Source organism: Genypterus blacodes, unplaced genomic scaffold (genome assembly GCF_046128005.1).
Source record: "Genypterus blacodes isolate CSIRO-AG114 ecotype Tasmania unplaced genomic scaffold, CSIRO-AGI_Gbla_v1 ptg000029l_1, whole genome shotgun sequence".
NCBI lineage: Eukaryota > Metazoa > Chordata > Actinopteri > Ophidiiformes > Ophidiidae > Genypterus > Genypterus blacodes.
The window spans coordinates 742,912-759,750 of record NW_027466842.1 but is presented as its reverse complement, the minus strand read 5'-3'; the positions used below and the strand labels follow the sequence as shown (position 1 = coordinate 759,750).

At 43.7% G+C, this 16,839-nt stretch overlaps 1 protein-coding gene across 1 annotated transcript; it reads left to right on the top strand.

Moving 5' to 3' along the window:
• Positions 1–14,660: 14,660 nt before the first annotated feature.
• On the top strand, positions 14,661–16,243 carry ptger4c (prostaglandin E receptor 4 (subtype EP4) c). The gene is made up of 2 exons (XM_076144740.1): positions 14,661–15,521; positions 15,659–16,243. Exons 1-2 carry the CDS (start codon positions 14,661–14,663, stop codon positions 16,241–16,243), a joined length of 1,446 nt encoding a protein of 481 aa, XP_076000855.1.
• The last annotated feature ends 596 nt before the right edge of the window (positions 16,244–16,839 follow it).

Genomic DNA, 16,839 nt, shown 5'->3' with positions numbered 1-16,839 from the left:
TGGGAGTAAGTGGGTAGGATTAAATCAAATCAGCATCTTTCCAATAAAGATTTATAAAAGGAGACATTTAGTCAGCCAGGCAAAGTTCTCCTCTATGAAGCCTCAGGGCCTCCATGATGGCAAACATCTGAAGACAAAACAGCCTTCAGAAAAATAACAAGAAAATCTGCTTCTTCTCTGCAGTCTGGATTGTGAATGTAGGCGAAAGACTGAAACTGGCTTTGTTAAAACATATAATAGGCATAATAATAGCAGTGCTGATGAGTCTAGCTTCCATTAATATTCCACAACTCAGACAGTTTGAGTCTCATTAGTCTCTTCTGTCACACAGGTTAGTGGAAGCTGCGGCACAGAGTAGAGAGGGAAAAGTAGAGCGAGACGTTCTTAAAGTGACACTACACAATATTTGGAATCTTATCATTTAGCATATTTAAAAACATACACTAAAAACTGTAGTGTGAGTGCGGGTCGGTTTTCCCTCACACTCTCTTACACTATAACATGATGGAATATAGAGTAAAAACACAATATGCCCCCTTTAATATCTAAACCAAATGATCCTACTGATTTATACTGACAATTTGGAACGATTTGGAAGACAAGATATTGTCAAACAAGACGTATAATATCTTTGTCCCGTACAATATAAAATAGCATACACTAGTTTCAACTCAAACCAGTGGATGCCATGAGGCCAGTGCAGCCTTAATCAGGTGCAGCCAGAGTGCTTTACTGTTAAACTGTGACAGGGTTAATGCATGTTTGTGGTCTGAGTGCTTGAAATGGTCTGAAGCAGCCGGAGCTCTATTATCGGAAGGTGTTTTCTCCATGGAAATGTGCTTTAATGGCCTGACTGTGGGTAAATGTTAATCAGACATCAGTGTTTTTCCACCAAACCTTTAGGCTCGGACAGAAAATGTCCATTTTGAATGTTTGCCCACAGCTCTCAGCACTAAACTTTCCATCAAGAAAGTTATCCATCAAGAGAGAACATTTAAGTGTTATGAAAACACATCAGGTCGTCCTCTCTATCAGTTCTGTGGTTTTAAAATTTCAGCTTTATTTACCTGCAGGTGGCGGATTCTGACATGAGGGTTTCCAGGTTTACGATCAGTCCAGCAGGTACATTTATATGTAAACACGGGCCTCTGATGTGACTGGATACTCGTGCCCATGTGCTTAATATGAGCACGATGACATCACATGACCCCAAACCACAACAACTTTTAATACCCTGTTTCAGGTAAACAGAAATTCAAGAGGATAGAAGCGGAAAATTAAGGATGATGCATCTAATGTGCATCAGGCAGCAAATAAAAGCCTCAGAAGTTGAAGTAGTTTTTTGTTCATAAGGTCAATTTTCCCTCAAAAGTATGATGCATTAGGGATGAATTTTAATTAAAGTTGAGTGAGAGATGGATCCCTTTTATCTGCTGTTTTCACCTCAGCACACCAGGTGGAATAAAAGGAAACATTAGTGTCTAAAATCACAAACAGACGTAATGTATCACCAACAGGGACTGGATTATGTCCCAAAGTCAAATTCTAATGGAAATAGTAGTGACTCATAAGACAAATGTGGGGCTGTCATTAATTTATTACTGTGTTTGTTGATGTTTTGCTCATGAGATGTGTTTTTCACATAATATGAAAGCAGAACAGAAGCTTTTTGCCTTAAATTAATCTGACGTAAACACACGACTCTGAATGCAAAAAAGCGGAAATGATATTAAAATGAGATCAACATGCTCTGTCTGTCTCTCTCTGTATCTGTCTCTCTGTCTCTCTGTCTCTCTGTCTCTGTCTCTCTGTCTCTCTGTCTCTCTGTCTCTGTCTCTGTCTCTCTGTCTCTCTGTCTCTCTGTCTCTCTGTCTCTCTGTCTCTGTCGCTCTGTCTCTCTGTCTCTCTGTCTCTCTGTCTCTGTCTCTGTCTCTCTGTCTCTCTCTCTCTCTCACAATTACAGTAGAAGGAGGGAGGGAGAGCTCCTTTAACCTCTCATTGTGTCTGCGTGTGTGTGTGTGTGTGTGTGCGAGTGTGTGTGTGTGCGCGCAGATGGGTAATCATGTGACCTTTTATGTTACAAGGAACTAATAAAGGTCTCCAACTTTACTGTATGGGGACATGTAGTGAGCGAGTGAAAGAGAAAAAGAGAGAGAGAGAGAGAGAGAGAGAGAGAGAGAGAGAGCGAGAGCGAGAGAGAGAGGGAGAGAGAGAGACAGAGACAGAGAGACAGAGACAGAGACAGAGACAGAGACAGAGACAGAGACAGAGACAGAGAGACAGAGAGACAGAGACAGAGAGAGACAGACAGAGCATGTTGATCTCATTTTAATATCATTTCCGCTTTTTTTCGGAAATGATCTAATAAGGTACTGACTGTATGGAGGAGCATCCATTAACCTGGCAGGCGCTCTGCTGTGCTTCTGGTTTTGGGTCTTTGTTGCATGCAGCTTGTTTAAAGTTGATCCACGGTGAATTATTCATGCTGCGGATCAGGAACGACGCAGTGTAAGCAAGAGCGAGCTCATCTAATGAAACCCTTCATATTCTGAAACAATTTAAAGGCAAGCTGGGTTTGTAAGTAATTGCTGCTTCCTTTAAGACAAATTGAGTCTCTCTGCACTCTTACATCGCTTCCTCCATTACTGCAGAGGCTCATTCTGCAACAGTTTCAAGCCGAGTTCAAGCTTAAGCAGCTCCTCAAATACAAATTGACCTAAAGCCCCAACCCTCCATCTGCTCTGTTTGTTTTGAATAAGAGGTTTCTGGATGCAGGCGGCTCAACCTGACTCCTCACACAAATTCACAACATTCTCTTTCCCAGGCAGAGAGCATAGAACAGAGATCCAACCAGCTGGAAAAAAGGTTGATAAATTACCCCCAAATGACACAACGGTATAATTAAAACATATGTTGTTAGTGAGCATGTGCAAGGAAGACCTTTGCATTATAAAAGTTCAGGATTGATCATCCAATCAAAGTAGAATTGCATGACGTAGCTCCTATATTATTGTTCCTATATTATTCTGAAATGAAATCCAAATCCAGACTTACTGTGATTTATTAAGCCACTGACTTCTATATTTCATACGCATGTGAGATTTTACGATTTTACAGCTTTGTCTGTATGAAGACAAAGGACCTATGAAGACTGTCTTCATCTCTGAGGCTCATTATTGCAAAACTAGACTCATATGTTATATGAGTCATCCTGCTATAAGGGACCTGTGTGACACCGAGCCCACCGGAGACATCATACAGACTTATACTCCACGTCCTCCAACACAGAGCCTGTGAGAGGAGAGACACATATTTCCAAAGGGACCAAAGGGCTTCAAGGTACAAACTGTAGAGATATTAAGACTGAAAGTGGGATTATATTGAAACCAAACCAGACTCACACAGTTCTTCACCATTTAGAAAATTATTATTATCAGAAAAGTGAAAGAAAAGGTTTCACTTATAAACTCCACCACACAGACCAATCAGCATCTGTTTCCTATTCATTGTGTTGAGGTGTAATTGTTGTCATTCTCTTTGACCGCGAGCTGTAGATGAGATCAGTGTCTCTGTGCTGCAGCATCAAATAGCACACAGTTGCAGATATGAAGGTCTATATGAAATCCTACCAGAGTCGCTCTCTGACAGACACAGCTTAGGTAAGCACCTGTATTCCCTGGGCTCCTAAACCTCCATGAAGCCAGACATTGTGTAGACGGTTGAAGGATTACTGGCAGCTCAGATACTGAAGATTTGTTACAATGCAGCCGAGGAAGCCAGTAGGTGGCAAAAATCACCCCGGCTGTGTGGATATAGAATAACATCTGGGTGAACTCTTACAGTTCTCCTCATCCAGAGCTTAGTCAGGACCCAGAGGATGTTTCAGTGCTCCATTCCCAGAACTCACTCCAAACCATTTTGTTCTTGATTATCAATTTAAAGAAGAAGCATTAGTGGAAGAGTCAAGAGGAAAGATTTTGGAAAGGCTTTTGTGTCTCTGAATCTATTAAAGACTTCTCTCACTGAGAGCAAACACACATTTGATGTACAGCACCGTAACCTTGCTCACTTTATGAATTCTGTCTCTCTGTCTGTCAGATTTCTACGCTCCAGCTCTCCCACCTGCTCTGAACAGATAAACCAAACAACCAGAGATCAGCAACAGAATACAAAGCTGGCAAGTGAACAAGTTTGAAGCCAAACTCTGCCATATTGAGAGAAAACTGGAGTCAACAATCAATGGGTGAACCAGCAAACAAAACATATTCATATTCTTTCATGCAGTAACTTTCACGGCCAACATACAAGGCTGACAAGAGTTATGTTCCCTCTTTACTTTCTGCCACAGTTGTAGAACATTTGTCCACATACCTGTCTACTATTGAATTATGACCCTGAGCTGTGGAGCTGATTGTTAAATGTAAATTCCTCCTGAGAATCATATTTTCATGCTCTGCAGTCCCTCTGTCACACAGCCGGGCAGCTTTTCCCCCCCGCAGGCTCACAGCTCCCCCTGACAGACACACACAGAGGCTCATTAACACTGAGCTGAAGAACCAGGAGAAGGTATAGAGGACAATGAGTGGACAGCAGAGGATACATGGCAATGGACCGGAACTATGAACTATGAAGCAAAATGCAGAATTCCCCCACAGCAGATACGATATAATGTCAGGAACCACAGAGAAGTAACCAATCACACTGCTGAAGGCTTCATTCCATTAAGTGAGACAGCATGCCAATACCAGAGTCCTGGCACTGGCACACCTAAATGGAATGCAGCCATCGCTATCAGGTGTTTAATTGTTTGCAAATCTAGTTTCACTAAGTATTCAGTTATTTACTCTGAACTGAAAGACTGTTTATACGTCAGAACACCTCCATCGCCATGAGAACAAAACAAGGTCTAAGGTCAAACAAAACTTGAGCAAAAGTCTCTTATTTGACTCAAATAATCTATAGTTTCTGTAGGCAGCTTCACCGTCCACTGGGTGCTGTCAGGCTGAACTGGTGCTCACCTAATGAACCTCATTAAATCAATAACCTGAGGGTGTCGGCAGCACTACAGCGGGTAATTAATACACTGATTCTGTATCAAATGGACTTATTTTCTTGTAGAACCCTATGTAAGTTAATCGACTCTCAGTGTGAACTCCCTTCAGAAACATAGGAATTAAAACAAAGCTCAATGTAAATGTTTATATGTGGTAGATTGTGTTTTGACAATGTTTTTGTATCATTTTGTCTTAACTATCATTCATTATCAGCTGTTCAGAGCAAATCAACCTTTTACCACTTCAATGGTGAATCTGCTGTGATAATGGGCCTGACAACAAAATCAAGAAGAAATAGAACGAACAAATCCCAATCATGAACTGATAATGACATCATCCTAATGACAGATTCACTTTTTCATCTTTCATCAGTAAAATACTAATAATAGAGGAGCTACACTCAACCTCTCTAAGCAGCCTTGAATATAACGTTTATGGAAACAGGTCACAGTTTATAATTTTAGATAATAAACAACAGCTCAGTTCTGTGATAATGTACCTCTTTATTGTCAGTAATTGTGCGTGTAGACCAACTAAATAAAGAAGTGAAGAAGTGTGATGATGTCTGCACGTCTTGGTTTCCTCCTTCCTGGTAATGAACCACAGATGACAGACGGCACTGACACAGTTCAATCTGTGCGGAGGTCAGAGGTCACGGCAGGAGCTGTCAGGCTGCAATAATGAAGTGGTCAGGTTATTAAACAGCCACAAGTGACCCTGACATTGGAGAGTTTTACCTCCTTTTCTTTCATTCATTATAAAGGGGAGATTCAGTTGTGTGCTGTCATTGTGATCAAAGATGTTTTCAGTATGTGTGTGAGGTTTTAGAGTGATCGTAGGTGATGTTGAATGGTCTGTAGTTAGAATCACTTTGAAAAGTTGTAAATATTGACCAGGAAAAGGGAATTCCATTGGTATATTATCGTGTCGTACCATTAGCTTTGTTTAACGTGTCTCAGAAATCCTCAAAATAAACACATTATGTAGTGTAGCTGTTTAAGACAGACAGCTGGAATGACTGGGAAGCCTTTTAAAGCTCTATACACTCTGTGAAGTTTGTCTTGAGCAACAGTCGTGTCTGATAACTGAGACTTTCTCTCCATTAGTGGAGTTAAATGAGTTTGGTGGCTCCAGCAATGACAGATTCCTCCTTTTGACCCAATTAATTTCTGAACCTGTGGCAGCTTTTCTCTCTCTCTCTCTCTCTCTCTCTCTCTCTCCCTCTCTCTCTCTCTCTCTCTCTCTCTCTCTCTCTCTCTCTCTCTCTCTCTCTCTCTCTCTCTCTCAATCGCTCGCTCGCTCCGATTAACAGCTATTGCAAACAGCTTTTAATTGCCTTTGTTTGTGGTTCAGCACTTTCCAATTAGTCAACATGTTTAGCACCTCCATGAAATCACTCTGTGACTCTTTCAGAGCTCTGCGCCGTGGATGAGACCGGAGTCTGTTTCCTCACCTGCATTGAAGATCTAATTCACCCTAAACCTGATCGGTGGCAGTAATTCCTGTCGTGCCAAGGGGCGTGCAGAAAGGAGGAAGTGTTCAATCAGCAGTTACAGCCTGAAATGTAAAGAAATCCTAATGTTTGGATGACAACTTGTTAGTTTAGGCTCTTATTCTTCGACTATCCTTATTCCATTGATAACATTGCTGACCACGTTCAAGTATACACAGAGGGAAACACTTTGATTTTACATTATTAATTATTCACTTTTACAAATAGCAACACTGTCACTGTTGTTGATTCAGACAAAAATGTTGTTTCATTCTACAAACTTGCTGGTTTATTACATAATGTCCCTAATCTGTTGTTCATTAAATGTGTCTGATGAACTCAGTGGCACAATATAGAGATCAGAGAAGCAAACATCTGGCTGTTTTCATTTGTGTTACTATAGAGACGTGACATCTAATCGTCGTCCCCCTCGTGGCAGATCTGAAAACTCAGCTTCATTAACTGGTGAGACTCATTTTGACTTCATTCTGTGGTTAATGTGATTGTGTGATATTCGCTCTGCTCACAGGCTCCGTGTTTGACATAATGTCATTTGGATCGTGTGAATTGACAGACGCCCTAATGCAATCAATATGAAAAAGTATATTACAGGCAGAAAGACAGAGGGGAGTCCTTAATACTGTTAGGGAAATCTACTGCAGAACAAAAGAATGGGATGATTGCTAATAATGCAGGTGGATGTTGTGGAATTAAGGAGACTTAGAGTGACAAATACACACTAAAACCCCACAATCACAGCAGATAAGGCTTGTAAATGTGCTCATGTGCTCATGTTGTCATGTTATCATTTTGTCATGAAATTGTAAACACATTCAACATCGTGATCAGAATCTCTTTTAAAAAAACATGTTTGAATGTGGTATTAGAGCACAACACACACACACACACACACTGTTCAGGTTCCTCTTGTGATACTGTGTTTGCTTGGTTTTACTGTGTTATTTATTAAATGTATGGGAAAATAATTTTGTGGGAAAAAGAGGAATATTCTCCCGCAAAGGCTCTTGATGATTATAAGCCATTGAACAAACCGTGCGGTATTTCTGTAATTGCCCTTTTGATTGAATTTGTCTCTAATTTCCGTCCTGAAAAGCTGCAGTATAAATCATTTACTCCTCAGAACGACACACTGCAGTGAAAAAATCAAGACAATCCTGACAAACCCTGCAGACAACAAATGAGGTCTTAGAAACGGACTTTCCAATTAGAAAAAATAGATTTATTTATGGATCTTTAAAGGGGTCTTTGCAGTGTATTCCTGCTCACACACATTCATGGCACTTAGTCTGAGCTGTATCTTCAGTTCAGAGTACATGCGAGCCCCGTAATGTGTTTGCACCCACAGACCCCAGACGAGTGAAGCCAAAGGGCCTCAAACTGCACCCACATGCGACGCACTGCATGTTTTATTCAGAGACTTGGCACAGCTCAGTCCAGCGGTGAACATAACTGATTGGTGCATTTGCATGGGTAAGAGCTCACATGATATAATGTTCAATATGGTTCCACACATACAGAGCGGAGGAACACGGTAAAAGGATGATGTCATTCTTTTGGCACAAGGTATATACAGATGTTCAGGAGAGACAGAGAGACAAAAAAAAATGCATGTATTATATTATGCATGTATGTCTTTGTTCTTATCTTCATTTCAGGGTCTATTTGAAAACCATTTGCCACTTTACGGTGTCTAAAACATACATTCATTTACTTCTACTTTCCTTTGCTGCAACACCACTGTGCACACTGAGTGAAAACATGACGATTTCAGATACTGTCTCTTTAAGGTAGCCTCTAAGAAAGCCTGAAGCCCACAGTGTTAAGCCTCATTCACACATGCGGTCTTTCCCTGTAATGTCCAGGGACGCCTCCTGCATGTGTGAACGGGAGCAGGGATCCATATTCTGGGAAATCTGTCTCTAATTTCCCACCTCAAGACTGTTTATCATTCCAAGACACTTTCATGTGGAGCGAGCGAATCACACGACTCAACCGATGATGCGTTTGAATCTGCGACAGCTGCTTTGCCTCGCAGGCGATTTGATAACTGAAGTACGTTCAGCAGTTTCCCACATTTGCTGGAAACTTGACAGATTCTGAAATTAGGGAGCTCCTCTAAGTCCATGCTGAGGATGGAATTGATAGGCAGCTGTCTGGAACAGTTAGAGACGCTGTCTTGTACAAGAGAATAACAGGAATTATTCATGAGCTGGCACAATGAAGCAGAAGAGCCAAGGAAGTGAGGTGAGAAGACTCCAGGTAAGGTTGTAGCAGGAAGAGATGGAACTGGCCTCATCTATTCCAGCTTTGCCATGTGGGAGAAGCTGGAAGACAGAAATGTGTGCGCGTGTGTGTGTGTGTGTGTGTGTGTGTGTGTGTGTGTGTGTGTGTGTTTGCGTGTGCACATATACCTGTGTTGATTGAACATTTCTCTTGGTCTTTCTCTAAGGCAGACTCACATTAGTCATGTTCATCAACTACTAATGTCTAAATCTTCAAAACATGTCTGACCTTTTCATGGAGAACTCACTGTGATCCTCCTGTGACTGTGATCACCGTCTGAGAGCTTTCTTAAGGTCTCTCTCTCTCTCTCTCTCTCTCTCTCTCTCTCTCTCTCTCTCTCTCTCTCTCTCTCTCTCTCACTAACACTGACTCTATAATCTATTATTTGAATATTGATATTACGTACACAAGAAACATGCTTCAGGAAATACATTTGGAAGCCCCATTACCACGCACACACACACACACACACGCCCATGCCCGTCTTTCCACACGCACACACGCCTGTCTTGTTTCATTCATTGTTTGGTAGTGACAGCAGTCTGCCAGCTATAATGACCCTGTATGCAGTTACAGGAGCATTAGTGAGACAGGTGATCATGCCAACTTGTCTTCAGGTGGCTTTGTCAATGGAAGAGGAAATGAAGCTGTGACTGAAGTCTCACACCGTCACCTGGATTGGGACACCAGCCCAACATCACGTAACACACTAGGTGCTACAGGGCAAAAATCTCCCAAAATGAAGGGAAGAGTGACCCAAGAATAAGTGTTCATCAACTTTACTGTATGTCTCTGTTATGGACCAGGATAGAACAGAACATGTCTTTATTACTGAGAACATTTCTGCATTTACCAGAAAAGCTCCTCTGCATCCTCGTCTCCTGCCTCTGGGCCTCAGTTGGAGGTTAAGAGAGGGCAGAGATGTATTCCTTCATGCTTAAGAGCTCAGTAACACCCTGGGCTTGATCTTTAAGCAAACAGTTTGGTCCAATCTGACACCAAACACACACAGTAAAGAGAACAAATCCCATCACACACGCACAAATTACACACAGAAATCACAATAAAGGTTGTGTGTGTTTCTGGTACACAGCACAGCTTTCTGGGAATCATTGCTTTTAGTTTTTCTTGCTGCGCTTTGTGGATCATTAAAGCTTTTCCAATTTCCAATAAATTAAATTTCTGTCACCTCTTTTAAACTTTGCCCTTTTACAATCTATATCAATATCAAGATGGTATTGTGTGGCTTGTGAGCCTCATGATTCTGCGCTCAATTACCACTCACACACACACACAGCTCAAAGGAGACGTTTTCAGCCCCCGACTACAGTTCACTTTGCAACCTTTGACCTCTGTGACCTCACTACAGGCTTCTTACCTTGGTAACGCCTAAAAAGTAATACTCGCTAATATAGTACACGTTTAAAAAGCACATGTCCTGTTTGAATAAGTTGTTATTCGTACTTTTAACACTCTAAGTCACTGGTGAGATTGTGTACACTGAAGTTTTGTGTTAAAAGTGGAAGTTTGTGCTAACATGCCTCACTGGTAATGAAAACAAGGGGAAATGCCACACCCACTGACACTCTTATCTCCTAAATGTAAAACTCCTCTCAGCCTTCAATGCCAATCAACCCCCTCTCTACACACACACACACACACACACACACACACACACACACACACAGATAGCATAGCGATTCCTCTTCCACGTGTTCGGCCTCGAATAGAGAAGAGGCGTTTGATGAATTCACTTTTCTTCACTTCAGGCTCAGGTAAGCGGAGACTGATCTGCGATGGTGTGGGATGTACCCACACACACACACACACACACACACACACACACACACAACCCGGATTACATGTACACACACAGACAGAGATGAAGGTGATGGCTGAGCGGTGGCGATGTGAGTTTCAGGGCCTGTGTGGGCTGTGAGCTGACAGAAGCGCATCACCATGTATCACCAGTTTGAGGCTACATGTTTGATTCTTGTAAAACAAGTTTTGCAGCACGTGTGTGGGAGGAACACATGTGATCGCTCTGATTCCACTTGTCTCTCTTGTAAATTGTAATGTACAATAGACCGCATATAGAAATTGATGGTGGATTATTTATCTTTTTAAATCAACAGGCATCCTCCCACACTGCTGCTGCCAGATGAAGGACACACAACAACTAAAGAAACAACACAAAACTCACCAGTCAGGGAAGTGTTGAGAATGCAAGCAGACAGAAAAAGGGGGAAATGAAGCAAAGTACACAAGCATGAGGAATTAAAAATTAACTAGTAAAATGGCTCCAGAGTGGGAAGATGGCAAGAGAGTGAGACAGAGAGGAGAGAACCGAAGGAAAGAGAGGAAGAGAGACAGAAAGAGAGGGAGAGAGAGAGAGAGAGAGAGGAGAAAGAGAGAACGAATGAGCCGCAGCTCAGCTCTGTAATGAGCTTGGCAGGCTGCAGCAGAAACCACAATATGAGCCGAGGTCTGCGGGGAGAAGGAGAGGAATAGGATGAGGTTGAAAGAAGCCGATGGCAAAGACGCCACAACGGACGAAGAGAGCTGTGTGACGACACACACATACACACACACTCACGCACAGTGAAGCATCGCCATGATATTGCCACAGCCGTGCTGACGTCACCGACACAGAGACGTTAACGCTTCTGATTCCACCCTGACGGCAAACAGGCGTCACTATGAACCCAGCGAGAGCAAGACGTGACTAATAAACACATAAACGACCCCCTCTCTCTCTCTCTCCCTCTCTCTCACTCCACTTCCAGCTAGCAGCCAATTATATCAAAATGAGAAGTTGAAAAGAATCTAAAAAAAAACACAACATAGAACTTTTGTCCAGCTTGTGACAATACAGATAGAAAGAAATGAAAAACTAAATAGTAGAAAAGAAATGGGAGAATGAAGAAATAAAGAGGGTGGGGGGATCTAAAAAGGCTGAAAGTATAGGAAGTGTAGAGTAAAAGTAAGACAAGAGTAAAGTTTGGACAACTAAGAATATTTTTACTGCAGTGAGTTTCTGCTTCTGTTGCTCCGGATGAAACTATAGGAGGTCAGTCAGTCCAGCATGTCTACAATCTGTGGCTTCTTCTTCTTCCTCCCTCCCTCTCTCCCTCTCTCTCTCTCTCTCTCTCTCTCTCTCTCTCTCTCATATGCACCGCACACTGATCAATACCTAACTTGTATCGATTGCAGTCAGAGAAATCAATGAGGACGTTAGCAGCTGCAATAAGCCGGCAGACGTCGGCTCCTCAAGGCCAGATGAGAATGAAGAAGCCCACTCAAACCATTAACACCAGTAAAGATCCTGTGGTGTCCATACATCAGCCCGGCTCGCTGTGCAGTCGCACTAATGAATGTGTGTGAATCATCGTGTCAGCAGCCTCCCAGACAGGAGAACCCCCACACGCACAAACACACGCAGCCAACCCACCCACCATGGGAGCTGCTGAAAGAGCTGTAATTTCAATGGGGCATCCCTCGTGGATCATATGTGATGACACACACACACACACACACACACACACACACACACACACACACACACACAGAATGAGATATACTGTGTGTGTTTGTGTGTGTGTGTGAAGTGCTGTATATAGAAACACACACACAGACATTCTTATTAAAATCTTTTTGTGTCATCTGCTCAATGTGTGGGTGGATCCCTGGGGTGGTGTGTGTTTGCGTGTGTGTGTTGGGGGGGGGGGGGTGGGGGGGGGATATCTCCGTTCCATTGACGTCTGAAAGCTTTGGGTTATTACAGCATGGAGAGGCAGGCACCACACACACACACACACACACACACAGCACCCAGGAGGCATCAGCGCAGGAGATGAGGAGGAGGAGGAGGAGAATCCACTTACACAGACAGAGATGAAGAAGCTCCAGCACAGCCTGCCATTACATGGACCTGTCCTCTATTGTGTATGATGAATTCTTTCATTTCCCCTCGATTAGATTATATAGCTGCTGAGCTCATAGGTGGCGTATGTGTGCGTGTGTGTGCGTGTGTGCGTATGTGTGCGTGTGTGTGCGTGTGTGTGTGTGTGCGTGTGTGTGCGTGTGTGTGCGTGTGTGTGCGTGTGTGTGCGTATGTGTGCGTGTGTGTGCGTATGTGTGCGTGTGTGTGCGTGTGTGTGCGTGTGTGTGCGTGTGTGTGCGTGTATGTGTTACCTTATGGCACAATTCATTTCAGACATTGTCCATTTATGACATTAAGACTTAAATGGATCAATTTCAGCTTTACTTTGAGCTCCAAAACTAAATTAGAAAGAGTGACATTTGTAATTTTGCAGATTTCAGGCATCACAACATAAAGCACAAATATCTGTACACTCTCGATCGTGTCAATTCTATACCATGAGTAGTTAACACATTAACCTGACATTCTAAAGTCCATCCATTCTTCCTGCAAAAGACTGAAGTGCCAATAGTTTGACATCAAATAAGCACAACACCCACAAACAAAGCTCAGCTCGTCCTTGGTGACTCACAGCTGAGAAACAGACAGACAGACAAAGAACCGGCAACTCCATCAGAGCCCAAAGGAAACATGTCAGTGAAGCTTCATAGCTGACTGACTGACTGACTGCATCACACCTGTTGTCTGCAGAAGCTTGTTTTGATGTGAAGTTGTGTTTTGTGTGTGATCCAAGTCTACATACGTCAATAAAAACATCATTTTGTGACCGTTCAATGTCAAACAGACCCACAGTCTCGCTAACAGCATCAATCTGTGACCATTCATCCCCCGGGTCCTATTGAGATCTGCAGCCTTGAATGTACAGACACTCTCACTCTGCTGCGGCACACACACTTTGCTGCCTTCTTTGCTCACTGTACCCCTTGCTATTCATATATAGACATATTCCAGACACAATAACTGGAAGAAAACTGAGGAAATAACTCAATAATCCATCTTAGGTGATACACATTTGATCTCATCTTCATCAGCAGATAGTTGCATTCACTCCTGATCACTTCTTATGTTCTATAGTGTTCATAATCCTGCATATGAGTGACTGTTAGTTGATCTGTGAGCGGCTAATCGTTCACTTCCTCTGTCCAAGGTGCTGATTGATTGAACTAGTCTGTGTCGCTGACCTGGGTGCTGAGGTGTGGAGCCTGAACCAGACTATAAAGCTATAAAAATATAAAGTTTGATTTCGTTAAGTTGCCTAGTTTAATGAGCTTCAGACCCAGTTTAAACCAGTTTGTCATTCTGGCTTAGAACTCATACGAATCCTTCTTTAATAAGGATTGAATATGGGATTTTTTCCTATAAACACTTTACATTTAGATTGAGTTTTAAATATCAATATCAAGCAAAATGTGACAAAAAGTTTAACATGTTAAACCCACATGGAGCCTTTAAGGTAAATAGTAATTAAATACTAACGTAACTCCTCTTATTCTCTCATTTTCCATCAATTAGTTTCATCAAACCAGATTTCCGGGTTTCGGTGGTAAACGCGAATGATACTTTGTCTTAAGTGTAAACATATTTCGGGCAATAAAGTGTGGATTAGTGATTGTATATCGGGTCAGTGAGTCTTCGGGCTGGACGTCACTCCACTGACATCAGCACAGCGCTTAAATACCCGCAGCACACCGGAGTGTAAACATAGGCAGGCACGCCTTCATACGGGCGCATCACACACACATACACACACACACCGGTGCCACAAGGAACTCCAACAGCACACAAACACACACAACTTTTTCCTCTCAGTGTGTTTTGGGTGTCACGTCTCGTTTATGTCGCTCCATAGTTGCACTTTCTCTCCATAATGACCAACGACACACTCGTGTTTGGCGAATTGGACGCGAACGTCTCCGAGCCGCTGCCTCTCCTCTCCCTCGGCCAAAACCTCAGCGCGTTCCCGCCGCTGCGTCTGGAGTCCAAGTCTCTGGTCACTTCGGCCACCATGTTCGCCGTGGGAGTCCTGGGGAACCTGATCGCCATAGTCGTGCTTTGTATCTCCAAGAAGGAACAGAAGGAGACCACGTTCTACACGCTGGTGTGCGGGATGGCGATCACGGATCTGTTGGGGACCTGCTTCACCAGCCCAGTGGTGATCGCGACATACGTGGCCAGCCGATGGCCCGGCGGGGTCTTGCTCTGCCATTTCTTCTCCTTCTCCATGCTCTTCTTCGGGTCCGCTGGTATGTCTATCCTGTGCGCGATGGCTGTTGAGCGTTACCTCGCCATCAACCACGCGTACTTCTACTCCCAGTACATAGACCGGACCATGGCGCGCTTTGCTCTGCTCGTCACCTACCTGGCTAACATCGTGTTGTGCATCTTGCCTAGTTTTGGCTTCGGGCAGCATGTGAGACACTTCCCCGGGACTTGGTGCTTCCTGGACTGGAGGGCGACGGATGCACTCGGCGCCTCCTACTCCTTCCTGTACGCCGGGGTGATGCTGGTGCTGATCGCCGTGACCCTGCTGTGTAATCTGGCGGTGTGCACGTCTCTGGTGGGGATGAACCAGAGGACCAGGGTCATCAGGGCGGAGGTGTGTGAGCAGGGGGGCTCACGGCGCCGCTTCCCCCGGCTGCCCTCTGTCAACTCTGCGGCGGAGATGCAGATGTTCTGGCTTCTGGTCTTCATGACGATCGTCGTCCTCGTCTGCTCCATTCCATTAGTGGTAAGGGAAGAGTCTGTTCCTCTCTTCTCTTCTCTTCTCTTCTCTTCTCTTCTCTTCTCTTCTCTTCTCTTCTCTTCTCTTCTCTTGTCGTCTCCTTTTCCATCTCTGACCTTCTCCCTTCTTTTCCCATCTTGCAGGTGCGGATCTTCATCAACCAGCTGTATGACCCCGCTTATATCTCTGCTGGAGGGAAGCCTGATTACCACAGCGACCTGTTGGCGATCCGCTTTGCCTCTTTCAACCCCATTTTGGACCCTTGGGTGTACATCTTGTGCCGGAAGAACCTGCTGCTGAAGGGCTGTCAGAGGCTGAAGATGATGGTGTCTCAGGTGAAGGAGGGCCGCGGGGAGCACACAGGCTGGGTCGGAGGTCAACACTCGCCTCGGTCTTTGGAACACAGCAACGACACCAGCTACGCGTCATTACGCACCGCCAACTACAAGAACGAAGCCGAGCACCAGCTGCTGTCCAACAAAGATCAATCATTCACGGACTTCACGACGACACAAGCGTGGGACTATGACACCTCCAGGGTCAACTTCCACCCGTTCAGCGTGGAGCCGAACGCGGCGCTCGGGTTCGAGGAGGAAACGGCGGTCGAGTCCAAACAGAAGACGGTCAACGCGTCTCCACCGCCATGTCCAGCGCATCTTCAGAGAGGAGACATAGTGACGTGCACGTTCAGCACACCGAGCTCCTGTCAGTCAACCAAATGCCTTTAAGACTTCATCATCCTAGCACTCAGCAGAGTGTTTACGCGGCAGCTACAGCACAGGAACACAGACTCACAGCTGCACCACAGAGGGTTCATCAGGTCAAACTACACTGAAAGCGGCACAACGCAACTAACTGCACTTTAATGGTTCAATGACTCTTTTCTGTAATGCTACAAAACAGGAAGAAATCAATATTTTTAAGCTCAAGTTGCTTTGGAACAACACCAGACAAACAGGAGAGGAGTTAAGTGTCTTATAGTAATTGAATTGTAAGGGTAACTTCCAAATGAGGAGATTTGTACAGCTCTATGTAATCATACCCCATGGGTACAAATACAAACAAACTAAGGGTTCAACAACACTTTGATACAGGTATTATATTGAAATGTTTATTTTTCAATATATTATTTTATTTATGTCATTATTCAGTGTGGATGTTACACAATGTTCCTTACTTTGATTTCATGTTCACGCTGCTATTTGACTCTGTGCCATATAAGTGTTGCATGATGCAGGGAAAGTCAATGTCGGCACATTTAATCATGTTTTATATGACACATATGAATCTATTTTGATAATTGTAAGAACAGTGTTGGGTTTAA

What these genes read in the sequence shown, in the direction of transcription:
- ptger4c (XM_076144740.1), top strand. Translation starts at nt 14,661, where the DNA reads ATGACCAACGACACACTCGTGTTTGGCGAATTGGACGCGAACGTCTCC. An exon ending in TCTGCTCCATTCCATTAGTG is followed by an intron (nt 15,522 to 15,658) that starts GTAAGGGAAGAG and finishes CCCATCTTGCAG; the next exon opens with GTGCGGATCTTCATCAACCA.